The sequence below is a fragment of the Aedes aegypti genome, chromosome 2 (assembly GCF_002204515.2).
Source record: "Aedes aegypti strain LVP_AGWG chromosome 2, AaegL5.0 Primary Assembly, whole genome shotgun sequence".
Taxonomy (NCBI): domain Eukaryota; kingdom Metazoa; phylum Arthropoda; class Insecta; order Diptera; family Culicidae; genus Aedes; species Aedes aegypti.
Window position 1 is genome coordinate 328,038,293 of NC_035108.1, and position 13,939 is coordinate 328,052,231.

Below are 13,939 nucleotides of genomic sequence, written 5' to 3' on the forward strand. Positions count from 1 at the left end.
TAGGGGCATAAGCGGATACTGGTACACTGATGGTAGTTGGATTGTTAGAATTTCCGAGCGATCACCACAAAAAAAAAGTTTTCTGAGTGGAGGCCAGAAGTTTGCTTCTGGCGATCGGAAGGGAATTTTGACGTAACTCGCAAGATAAGATAATGCGGATAGGTTTTGTAGGTTTTTTGATGAACTATTCAGCGTTGCCGATAAGACTTTTTCCTTGGAATTCTCGTCATTCATGGGGTACAGTCTGCGTTCACTGTGGCCGTGCCGTGTAAAGTGTCTACCTACTTGCTAGTTGTTCTACGATCTCACGTTATTAATCGGAGAACCAGGATTTATCTCTTTGCACGACTCGAAATCTCTCGGAGTCCAGAGGAAATTATGCGTTTCCGCTCTTTTTTCATCTCACCTTTGCGTTGGGGATTGTCCAGCAGTACCGATGTGAGGAATGCGTCCGCTCTGCCTCACTTAGACTTCTGATGAAAAAGGGTTTGTTTTCAACTATCCTCAGGGAAACGTTCGGATCACGCATCTCAACGATTCATCGAAATAAAGATATTTTATTCGCTAATTTCTTAAGGTAATTTTCAATTTACATAACTTAAAACTAAAGAATCACCAAGTGAAATTGTTTAAATCTGTCTGCTTGCCAATCTAAATAACTGCTGATCACGCTTGAAAATACGGTTCTTTTTTAATAAGGTAGTCAAAAATAATTCAACAAATCTTCCAACAATTCAATGAATTACATTTGTTCAACTTGTTGCTACGTTGAATGGCGATATATTTTTTCTGCTTTGAGCGTACAGAACGGTTTATTCAAGGAAACATATAGGTCACAGTTCACATCTAGATATTTGATAAGTTTGGATGTTTTGAGTTACCTCGAGAGTAAAGCGATACTCACAGCTGACACTAAATTGGTCAAACTCCATGATATTTAGATAACGATAAATACATTAAAACATTTATGTTCGTAGTAAAAATCGAAGGAAATTGCTCAGTCGCTTCTTGAAGAGCTGGTGGAAACACAGTTAAGAAAAAGTTCCAACATACCTGGTGATTGAGCTTCGGGTTGCACTTTCTTCCCGCCGCCAATGCATTCACTGTCCGTTCGCTAGGAGCTAGAGGTGTATCTATTTGTAGGAGCGCAGGATGCTTTCTTTTAGTAATCTAGGGCCCATTCGTTCTCTGCCAGGAAGGCATCGACCACCTCCTTCATGGAGTAGTTGGCTATCAGTTGGTCCTGCGTCAGCTTAACCCGAGTCACGGGATCGAAATGGCCAACTCGTTGCAGGTGCTCCTCGATGTCCTTGCGTTCGTACGTCATACCAGATGGGGTGATAACGGGATCTACCAGCAGTTCGAAGCTTATCTTGCCACACAAGTAGTCAGGTACTTCTCGTTTCTGAAACGGGTTTGAACATATTAGTAAAATTAGAGCTTTGGAGACTGGAATTGCTTACCCTCCGTCTATCATCGACTTTTGCGAAAATATTGTTCAGTTCTGTGGTGTGATTTTCGCATTCACGTTCAATCTCCATCGACTTGTCCCTCACGGCATCCTCATTCAGTGTGTCATCCAGCTTAAGCTTAGCTAGTCTGTTTTCCATGTCCTCGTTAATGAGTCTGCAACAGATATGAACACATATGAAGTAATGTTGTCTTCATAGTTTCACCGAGCTTACCGATTGAGATAGGATTGCAGTTCGATCTCCTGGCAGATCCGTTTCTCCTCCTGGATGTTCCAGCGTTTCTTGCGAGCCAGGCGCAGCTGCGACGCGATGTCGTCTCCGAAGTTGAGTTTCTGTTCCCGCGCCAAGTCGTGTGCCCGCATCAGGTGCTTGATGGCCTCATCGTACGAGTCCAACTCCATCAGGCTGAGACCGAGGAAGAAGTGTCCCTTGACCAGGTTCGGATCCATGTCCAGTGCCCGTCGGCAGTCCGTACAGGACGATTCCCATCGCTTCATCTTGATGTGACACAGAGCCCGGTTTGTGAAGTATGTGGCATTGGTTGGGTTTTTGATCTGTAGCAGGAAATGAAGATAAGAACATTGTTTGAGCCTTGATGATAATAAATCTTCGAGCTGTTTAGTAGAATACCTATAAATAGATGAAAAATCCGAATTTAGTACTATGCCATTTAATTCCACTAGAGTTGTTTGAGCTTTAAAGATTTATCTTTGCTTAAGGTGCGCGTGATTTCCTAATAGTAGGGTAACGATGATAAAGATAGGTTACCTAAGGAAAAGATCCTCGTACCTTTCCAAATACATGTTTGACCTTTTTTTCATTCTCCTTCACACGCTAATGAGCTATAATAAAAGAAAAGGCATAAAGTTTGATACCAGCCTTTTGACAAGCAGTGTGCAGAACGCATTCTTGAACTATATTTTTGAAATTCAGGGCAAAATAGATCATCCTTTTTTAAATACATTTTTTTCTGCAATAGTTTAAAATACGAAGACTTATTTATAATGATGCTCACATATATTTTTGAAAAAAAAAAACTATGTTCAATTAAAAATCAAACCCTACGACATTCATAATATTTTTTAGCTACCGAATTGTTTGTTACAGAATAGCCTTTAAGCTAAAAACGTCCCATTTCAAAAATATTACTCTAAAGCCTTCAAAAACAAGCTGACCTAACTTGTCCCTTTTCCAGTTATATGTCAGTTGTATGTAATGTGTCATCTTGGGAACTAGCGTTTTGACATTGTTTTTTAACAGGTATGACACGTGAAAAATAATATAACTAATAGTTAGTCCTCAAGTAACTACTTGTCTGTCGTCTGATAAAATTATTCATGACATCAAAAACATAAAATGCTAAATAACACTGGCCTATCTTGCCCCATCTTACCCTATCTAATAAAAATGTAATTGTGATAAGTATATGTGAAAGTTGTGTTGATATGATATTTACTGATGTCCCGCACGACAACCGTGGATCAGTTCATATCTCATCGTTAATCGCGAATAGCATTAGCAACTCTTTCCACTATGGAAATGACTGGCTGTGAATCACGTGCTTGTATTTAAACAGTGTTTTTACAATAGTGGTTCAAAACTTTTTGCTGCGGTTGAATATAGAAAACAACAACTTGATTGTACTAAGGTTTCTTTTTTAGTTTTATGTGAATGTAACATATGGTCAACGTTGAATGTAGCATTCTTTCACATTCAATGCTGGGAAGTGATTCAAGCCTAATACCCCGAAAACCTCTACCCGTTTTTCAGTTCCTCGAACGACTCATAATCCCGAGTCATTCCCTGGAATTTCATTATCATGGGGCTACCGTTGAGATAATTATACATTATGGATTATGAATTTCGGGGTACTGAAACATTCAGAGCAATGGAGTGAAATCCGCGCTCGAACTATGATTTTGCAGATTGCAAAAAAAAAAGCTGTGGGCAAAACAGGGTCAAACAAAATCTGGACAAACTACATTTTTTACAACAATTTTTTTCCAGAATTTCTTCAGCAAGTCTTTTAAACATTTCATGCAGTGGATCATCTGAACTCGGAAAAATCTATGATCTGGTGCCTGAAAAATGTGTCTTTAAGAGATAACATGTCTGAAAAAAGACACAAAAGAGATAAATAATATATAAAATAAAAAATAAAAATACATAAAATGAAAAAGAGACCAACCAGGACCCAAGGAATACTCTAAAAGTTTTTAAAAACGTTATAAAGATTCCACAGAGAATCTGAGCAGACTTTTTACAGACGACACTTCCACAAATTTCTTTGAGGATTTCTCGTGACATTGCTCCGGGTATTAATCTAGAATTTCTTGAATGATCTCTTGCGTAACTTCTCAAAAAGACCTGTCTAAAATTGACAGGCTCTTTTTTTACTTTCTCTTTAATCAATAACTTAGTCAAATTAACCTCTTCTGTTGAAGTTTTGTATGGAAAGCTTTCCAAGGACATTGTATTTCGATTTATGGTGAACATCTTCTCAAAAGCTTTAGTATTGCACTGATATAATCGAAACCGAACGAGAGAGGAGAGAATCTCCCTTTGTTACATAGGTCTTTTAGTACAGTTCAGCGAGATTTCTTCAGGAAATTCATCAGAAATTAAATCAGCAATTCGTACGAAATTTCCTTCAGGCATTACCCTTAAGATTTGTTAGGAATTCATCCATTCATGATGGGTTACCCTAGGAAATTTTCCATGATTTTCATTCAGAGTAGACTCACAGTCATTTTCTTAAATTACTTCAGAGATACCTCCAAATAAATTACTAGAATTTTTCAAGAAAGACTTAAGTTCTGCAGAAATGTATTTAATATTTCTCTCATAGGATTCATGATATGATTATCAATTTTATAGGATTTTTTTTAAGATTTCCTCCAAAATTGTCGTTGATTCCGTAACTAGGGTTGTCATGTCTATTACGGCTTAAATCAGCCGATGGTGTTAAAAAAACACCTGAGGTTCGTAGACACAAAAGTCAATTTGAACAAGTTTAGATGTAGAATTGTGAAAAATAGTTGAATCTTTTTGGTGAGCTTCGATCCCACGAATCCCAATACGCTAGACTGGGCGCGTTAACCAACTACACAACAGAACGGGTAACGATTCTGCAGCGCCGTCGGCCAACCAAAGTCCGTCACAACCCCTCGTTCTCCTACACAACTCGGCATCTCCTTCGGCTCTCTTAGATGCCCAATTCGGCTCTCCTAAGCGTGCTCACGAACAACTGTGAGGATTTTATTTCTAGCGTCGCACTGTTTCGCTGTATCCACCATACTAGTCATGAGCTAACGTTGGCTCAATGAGATGGTTAGCATGGGTCAGGCTTTCGACCAAGTCGTATCCCTTCGAAACGACCCCTTCCATGTCGTTTAACATTTCTTGGAGATTTAATCCAGAATTTTGCTTAATGATACCCCAGGAGACATTTCTCATGGTATTCCTCTATATATCGTTTCAGTGATTTTTCGAACAATAGCCAAGAAATTTTTCCAGGACTTCCTTCAGGACATTGTCTTGAAATAATCCAGAAGGTACTTCTAAAGAGTACCACCGCTAGCGCATGGCGGCTCACCGTAACCATAGTAGCATGTCCGAAAGAACTTGAAACTGTTCAGAACCAGAGCTACAGGTTCATAGCCCAGATAAAGGTGGATGGTTGTGATGGCTATGACCGTGATCATCATGTGAAGAACAAACGGACAATGCTGTATCGTGTCAGCACCGTGGAGGCAGCCCCTCTAGCACGATGTAGGTAGCGCAACCCTGGTTAGGTGGCCTATCGAAGACTCTTCACCAACCAAGAAAGGCAAAAGCAGAGCAAACGGATTAATTTTACGGCAACAGACTTGGCAACGAATAAAGGATAAGGATTGGAAAGTTGGATCTCTGAACGTGAGAACTTTGAATGTGTGGTAGCCGCGTGCACTACGCTTGAGCGTTCCTAACAGACTAACTCTTGCGCTGCTAAGCTGCAGTGTGTATGATAGCTCTCGCGTCACCACGTGGGTGCGTGTATGGATGGGAGTGTACTGCATGAAGATGATTCAATGTATTCGCATGGACGACTATGACTCTAGTCACTACATCCCCCTTTCTTTATTCTAATTTTGTCTTTGAATACAAATAGTTAATCATTTATTTGAACAAGTATTTGACGCAATATTTCCATGCAGTTTTCTAATAATATACCAATTCCAATAGTCATAATTACTTTGTGTTAAGGGTATAACATTATACGCCTCCCCTTATCTGTGGTGCTTTTCCTTATTAAGCCTATATATCTAGAACGTAGAATTTCTTGCATCTGTCTATTCTTTACTTCAAGAATACGTGTGTTTCATTGTTTGTCCTCCTCTTCTCAATTATTCAAGCTCTTGTCATCTGTAGGGACATCGGTCAATCGCAGGCTACTTAGTCAGTTACAAACCATTCTTATTCTTCCTCGTAACGGCTAGCAACGAAAGATTCAAGAGTTTTCATTTCTGATGTTCATTTGGACAGCTGTTCCTTGATAAACAATATTTCGTTTATAAATGCGATAAAAGTGATACAGTAAATAGCATTGCAGCTTCCAGGATATATGCAGTATTCAAATGACTTTGTTATTTCGCAAGAACACCCATATCAACTCTATGTTTTTTCTTATTATCATTTATTTTTGTTAATAAAAGAAACAGAAACTTTTCACCACAATCGACAAATATCCTGAAAGTTTATCACTGGGTTCAACTCCGATTCAATAATTAAAGTTTTTTTTGCAGCTTCAAGTGAAAATTCTGTCAGTGATGAATGTTTCGTGAAGGATAGCCAATCACTAGAACAATGAAAGTATAATTATCAATAGAGTCAATAATAAGTGTGACATTAAGGGGATATCCCCTTAGCATATGCTATTAAATCTTTCGCCGATTTACTTCTTCAGATTCTAACAGAATCGCTCTCTAGTCAACAATTTCAGTGAATTTAACCATAACTCTGTGAAGTTTATTACAAAGCTCTTTATACGATCTCACTGAATCGTATTACACTACTTTCAGTGAATTTAATCATAACTACTCTGAGCATTATCCTTCTTCGTTAGTTCTCTCGGTTCATGGCCGCTTTTTTCCAGGTCCTCGTGTACCTGACCTATCTACCAAGCTCGTTGCGCCTCACATCTTCTTGTTCTGACCGAATTTTAAACGAACTCCGTTCTTATACGGTTGTTTTTAAATATTTGTCAACACATGCCGTTCCTAGTGTATTATTTCGACTTTAGTCACTTTCTGGGTACTGGTTTGTCGTAAAATTGAATGAGCCCGCGGTTCAGCCTTTGCCACCACACACTGTTTTGCTACACATCGCAAAAAGTGGTTCTAAGCACTCGCTACTCGAAGACTCCATATGCTTGAAAGTTCTCCTCGAACACGGTGCAGGTACCATCACCATAGAGGTTCTTCGGTCTTATTTGAGTTTTGTACATAGTACATTTGGTGAATCTTTCTCAATTGCAGTGTTTTCAAACTACTAAAAATCCTGAAAAAAAACTTTTGCAGAGTTTTACTTAAGGTTTAATGTTTATTTATTTATTTCGGTGCATAAAAAATATATGTAGACACAAAAATGGAGTAATTCTATTGCTCTTATCACTGACGAATAGATTTTCTTGCAAATTTTCAATATGAGGAAATTGATGCTCACATGTCACTGAATACGGCAGTTTAACAAATGCAAGGACCTTGCGTTCAATGTACAAATGAAGAGAGCGTTCAATATTGTTGATTTTTTTTTTTTTTTGCTACGACACCACTCAAGCAATGGCAAACATGGTGTGACAAATTTTTTCAGCCGGGAGTCTGATAGTGCAAAATGCGCAATATCACAATATTTTTTTTTAATTGAGAGATTTCAATGGATAACTTCAATGTTTCTCATTATCACTTCCATGCCCCCAATTTTTTTTTTTTAATTTGACTGTGTCAATATATTGCATTTAAATTAATTTCCGTCAATGCCTTGCGTAACTGTTCAAATATTTCCATGGAGGAATTTTGTAAACTGTTGTCATCTAACGCAATAATTTGGCTGTTTCAGCCCTCGTCCAAACTATACATTTTTTTCATTTGTCAGTGAATTTAATCACATTTTTTTTATGCTGTTTGCGTTGTGTGTGCTTTCACTTTCCTTTACACTTTGTTTAAGTGAATCTAAAGGAAGAGTAGTCCATAGCTCAAGTCAATCTTATCATAATTATTTTCGTTTTCTCTCAGTGAATTTAATCACAAATCTTCTTACTGTTTTCAAGTCAATTCAATGACAGTGGATTTCGTATTATCTCAGTAAATTTAATCACAACTGTTCTTATGCTTTTGCAGTCAATTCAATCAGAATTACTTTTGTGTTCTCTCAGTGAATTTAATCACAACTCTTGTTACAGTTTTCATGTCAATTTAATGACAATTGATTTCGTATTCTTTCAGTGAATTTAATCACGAATCGTTATGTTTATACATTGGTGAATTTAATAACAGTTCTTCCCATAATTTCCTGAGGATCCAATCACAGTACTTTAGAACCATTTTAACAAAACAGTTTCCTCACCCAGTGAATTTAATCACAGCACAAACATAACAAGTATTTTATATTAACTGAGACCGTTAACCTAAAAGTGCTTGCATGCTTGTAGCACATATTTCTAAGTGGTAAGGGCGGTGTCTGAGAGTGCACCTGGTTTTGAGTTAATTATGCGAATGATAGAGCATCACTGAATTGTAAATTCCACAAATTCGAAAGGTATGAAATACTTAGAACCTGGTTTCAACCAACTGTTCATCAAAATAAAGCATCAATCGCATAAAACCATACGCATTACAGATGAGACCTTGGACCTCAGAAAATTGATACATTTTAGCAAATATCGATGGTGTGCAACTCAGCTTTAAAATTTCAAGCGGCATATCCCAAACTAAAAATAATAGGGCTTGAATTGGAATCAGAGGCAGACAAAATACTTTATAGATGGTGGATATATTTCTGATCCAGTGAAGCTAACTAACTGATGTTTATAATCACTTTTCAAGCGTCAATATCAAGAAACTCCAGAAACTATCAGAAACATTTGTATGTTGCAACTATTTTCTTATACAAAAATACCTCAAGGGATAGATATGCCGAAACTAATAAAAGTGATCGATCATTTTACCTAAGATCTATTTGTAATCTACGAGAAAGGTAGAAAGATTTGACAAATAACCTAAGAATGACAAAGCCACAAAAATGTTTCTTGTTTTATTTATTTGATTATTTAAATATTGATTTGTTTTAGCAATAGCAATGCAGTGATATATGCTTTTGTATATATCAAGCTTCGAATGGCAGTATAGAACTGTATTTTTTCATCATATGGACAATCATTTTTTTTTTCAATTATTTGAAAGTTAAATGCACAAGTTCCATATTGAAATTTTATATTCATTAGAACTTAAGTATCGGTTCTGGACGAAGCCGTTTTTCAGTTCTAGGTAGTATGTCCATATCTCAAAAACAATATATTCATGACCAACTTCGTGTAAACCTTTCTCTAGGCAATAACATTTGCAGGCGTCTTTAAAAAAAAAATATACTACAACATAATTGGTATTGAGAATAGTTTCAATCACTTGTTCAACTTGTTTTTAGTGATCCAAATCACCCCCGTTTTTCGATCCACATTCATCTAGATCCCAGTCCATACCTCAGTGAATCAAATCACACATCTCTTCATGATCCTCAGTAAATTTAATCACAATGTTTATGGTGCACCACAGCTCTATTTGCTTTCAGTATATTAATCACGGGGTTTCCTATCGTTAGTGAATTGAATCAACCATTTGATTTTACTAGAATCAACAATTATCATAAGCATCCGAGAACGCAATTATAAAGATACTTTTCTTTTTTTTTACCTCTTTCCCATAAGTGATTTTTTTCGTGGATTCAAATACGCTGTAACCGAATCGCTTTTCTTAATCAATCATTTCATCAATCATAAAGTTGATAATATTTGTTTGCGCAGTAGTCATCAATCCACGAATATAATGTTGGAATTTTCCAGTAACATTACTAGAATTCATATACAAACCTTCATTTGAAATACATACTAAACGGTGCTGAACAAAAACTTATAATCATCCAATGTATTTTTTTGTGTATTATGCACATTAAATATCACAAGTTTGTCCGGGCTTACTGTTGCTTGCTTTTAGAAACATTTTCATCAATGTCGTTTTCACCTCATTTAAATGTCGCAAATGCTCGTCGATTTTTCATTATCATGTTCAGCACAGTATCCACAGTGAGTATGTGCAATACGAAAAGAGAAATTCAAACGATTCAAAAAACTACAATCGGTTTTGCCACGCATTCGACCAAATCGTATCGAACACAACAGTTAAAAAAAACCTTGCAAAACATCAACATGTACCCACTAAAACAGAACGAAATGGACTGACACGGATCCGTTCATACATCAATACAATTGGTTGGTCACGTTAAGTAAAACAAAATCATTGGCTGCAATGAAAGCACTCGTAAGGTGGACGTCCGTTAATCAGCAGTAAAGTACAGACAACACACTCATAGCTATCGAATGCAGCTGTCTGCTAGGTATTCTCAATTTTTTTTCCATGCGCTCAATAAGCAAGCAAACAGAATGCTGCCTGTTGAAAACAATTCGAAACAAATCACCAATTTGGTCGAAGAATAGCATACCAATAACTAGAAAGAAACCATCATCCATGCTGTAAGATTATTTCCCTCACCAACAAGACAGTACTTTATATTGACTGAACTATGACGCGCTACATGGTGGATTATTTTCTAGTTGCAAAAACTTCAACCATCACATACCTTTAGTTCGAAGATTCCACGTTGTAAATTGTCATCCAATAATAACATTACCTTAACAAACACCAACTGCAACGCCTACACATTCACGCCACTCTCCCTTGGTTATATATATTTCTTCAATTTTACTACACTTATCCACACGCGCTAGTCATAATCAGGATACCTACAGCATTATTTTTCACTGCTTCACTTTCACGCGCAAAACACAAAAAAACAAATTTTGCTGCGTCAAGCTCGTGTCGCATCAAGGTCATTTGCTCGAACAATTGATTCTTCCGCACATTGATCAGCTCTAAACCCTTTTTTTATTCATCATAAGCACATCAAATTGGTTTAATTTATCCGGTTGTGTTCTTTTAATAATTCCACTTCAAATATACTTTGCACTATTTCACCACCTTTGCAAAATGCGAAAACCGAATGCTAAACGTTCTGCGCTTCTTGATTTTTTTTTTCTCCTCGTCGCCATTTGTGGTAGCCGCGTGCACTACGCTTGAGCGTTCCTAACAGACTAACTCTTGCGCTGCTAAGCTGCAGTGTGTATGATAGCTCTCGCGTCACCACGTGGGTGCGTGTATGGATGGGAGTGTACTGCATGAAGATGATTCAATGTATTCGCATGGACGACTATGACTTTAGTCACCACAGAATGAACCCGCGCGTGTTGGGCTCCTGGCTCGTGAACTGCGGAATGTTGGCGTGAACGTGGCAGCTATCCAGGAAATACGCTGGCCGATAACCGGACAACGTGAATTCCGAGCGATGGATCCCATCGCCAACACTTTTTTCAAGTACCACATCTACTACAGCGGTGGCGACATCGCAGAACGTGGAGTTGGCTTCGTAGTGATTGGGAAGCAGATGAAGCGAATTATTCGGTGGAAACCGTTAAGCGACCGAATCTGTGTGTTGAGAATGCAGGTGTTGGCGAAACCACTGGGCTGTTTTCTAACCCGTTGAAGTGAGTTCCTGAGTACGCCACTCGTTTTAATTGTCCGTCTTGCGTTGACAGCTTTGGGGAAATGTCACTGGGAAGATATGTTCATGATCGTTCAAAAGCAAACATTCGGATCATTATCTCGTTGTAGCCTAAAATTCGGGCGCGGTTATTCAGCGTCACGAGTTTCAGAACAGACAGAACGCTGCGCTTCAATATACAACGCTTGTCGACTGCTGGGGTAGCTGTACAGTACCGCCAGCAGCTAGACGAGCAGTTGGAAAGAATCAACGTTGCTGGAGACGTCGACAGCCTGTGGGACCCTATCCACGAAGCTGTGACAAAAACGGCGCGGGAAGTGATTGGCACTGGTCAACGACGAAGACGAAACGACTGGTTCGCTGAAGAGTGCCAGAGAGTGACACACATGAAGAATGTCGCCAGAAGTCGTATGCTTGTGACCGGTACTCGCTGAAGCACAAGAAAGCTTGAACCGGAGTGATATGCGGAGATTCTATGCAACGGTCAATGGTGAGCTGCACAATACCGAACCAGTGTCCGCCATGTGCAATGATCGCGAAGGGAATTTGCTGACCGATAAAACGGCGGTGGCTTCAGCGAGCTGAAGAACTGTAAGGCTGCTGGGAAGGACGATATCCCGGACCAGCTTCTCAAGCACGGAAGTGAGCACAGGGTGTCCATCGAAAACCAATTTTCCAATTCCCGGATTTTTCCCGGTTGCCCAAAATATTAACAAACTTATGACAATATGATCTTTGGACCTAATATTTTAGTTTTTTTCTCATACACATTTAGGAGGTCTTTAACTAACTTATTTATGAACTATTTTTATTTATATTTATAAAATGCTATAAGCTTCAAACGGTTCACATTTCGAAAACGTTTTGGACAGAAAGATATAAATTATTTGTTGAAATATCTAAAGACCGTCCGAGAACTCATAGAAAGTTCAAAGAGAATTTGGAATTATATGAACAAATTTCTGCTCTGTGTATCTGAATTTGGACTGTATTTCCAAAAAGGGCGAAGCTCAATAGTCAATCTATTACCTTCTGAGAATGCCTTCGAAACTATGCGTAAGATATGGCCCTTATGTCGCAAAAAAAAACTTTAAACTAATCTGTGCACATATTCCTGAAAGAATGGAAATCTTTGGTAGATTCCCTGGAATAAGCAGAAGAATGTTAGGAGCAAATCACGACTATTGTTGGATTGCTGAAAGAGGAGAAAATCCTTTAAGCTGCACTGGAGGAATTTGTGGAGGGATCTTTGGAAAAGTCTCTGAATGTATTCCTAAACTGCCCATAACTGCATATTTGTAACATTCGACAAAAGTAGGCATTGAGTAAATGGGATACCAAGTTTGCATTTTACTGCAGTATGGGAGCAAACTAAAATTTCAAAAAAATCATTAAGACTTCAAAAGAGCTTATTTGAGGCTGAAATTTTGTACAACTCATATCGCTTATTGGGTGAATAGTCAGAAAATAATTCTGGTAGAAATTTCGTTGCTACTACCTTATCAGGCTCATGTATAATCTCAATGTGACTGTCATGCGGTTACAATTGCCAATGTGACAAAACAACTTGGCATTTTTTTCGAATTTTCTAGAACAATCTCACAGATTTTAGTAAGTTGATCGAAAGTATATATCATTTGATGACTCTCCATGGTATTAACTCCAATTTGTCAAAAATGTCGAATGTGACTGTTATGCAGTTATGGGCAGTAAAGGGACATCGTAATGCTTTACGATTTTATGATCATCATAGGAGATGTTCACCCTATGGTTGGCCAGAAGAAGTAGCTTAAACCGAAGATGGAACAATTAATGGATGAAGTACATACTTCATCTACGCGGTATCCTTGTAGGAGTTATCCGACTCATATCATATATCCAAGAACAAAAAATAAGATTGAGCTCGTAGGAAAGCAACACCTGAACGATAAAGGAGAACCTGAGGAGCTTGACGCCTTACCTAGTAAACGTCTCGAAATTACGCAACGGACGAAATCTGGACACGAATCATGCAGGGCTTCCTCCTACGCTGCTACAGAACTCTCAGCTTCTGATGCCGATGGGTTCAGCGGCAATGACGTTGGAATTTTTGCTTTGCGGAATGTTATTTTTATGTCGGTTTGCCTGCTTGTTGTTCGTACCGACCTTTGATAGAAAATTGCCATAATTGAATTATAACGAAGAAAGTGCTAAACAATTATGCGGTTCAGAAGAAACGCATCGTCTTCAGGTCTCTGTGGTGTAGTATTGTTAGCGGTAAGCTGAGATTGATGATTCAACACAAGATTTCAGATTTTCTGCGTCGATTAGGAAAAGTTCCGATAATTTCTCCGGAATGTTCACCAACAATCCTTAAGCAAAGGATTTTTTAATGTATTTCTTCATGCATGTCTTTAGGATTAAAACCTGAAGTTGGTCCGAGAATTGGTGAGTGAATTTTTAAGATATTACTTCTCCAGATGGGTACGTCAATTCGACTAGGAAAATCGAATTATGAATTTCTGCGTGGATTCTTCTGGAACTGAATTGAGGAATACTCTTGCAATTATCGCAGATATTTTTTCAGTGATTCAACCGCGATTGCAATAGCATTTTTCTTA

The 13,939-nt window shown here is 38.1% G+C and overlaps 1 protein-coding gene across 1 annotated transcript in view; it reads right to left on the reverse strand.

Moving 5' to 3' along the window:
- Nucleotides 1-541: 541 nt before the first annotated feature.
- LOC5580255 (E3 ubiquitin-protein ligase CHIP) overlaps nucleotides 542-13,939 on the reverse strand; it is a 28,653-nt gene continuing 15,255 nt past the window's right edge. Inside the window, exons 2-4 of the mRNA XM_001656095.2 lie at nucleotides 1,686-2,026; nucleotides 1,464-1,626; nucleotides 542-1,405 (exon numbers count right to left, since the gene is read on the reverse strand). Coding sequence (XP_001656145.1) covers nucleotides 1,163-1,405; nucleotides 1,464-1,626; nucleotides 1,686-2,026 — 747 coding nt within the window. The 3' untranslated portion in view covers nucleotides 542-1,162. The remainder of the gene's footprint in view (nucleotides 1,406-1,463; nucleotides 1,627-1,685; nucleotides 2,027-13,939) is intronic.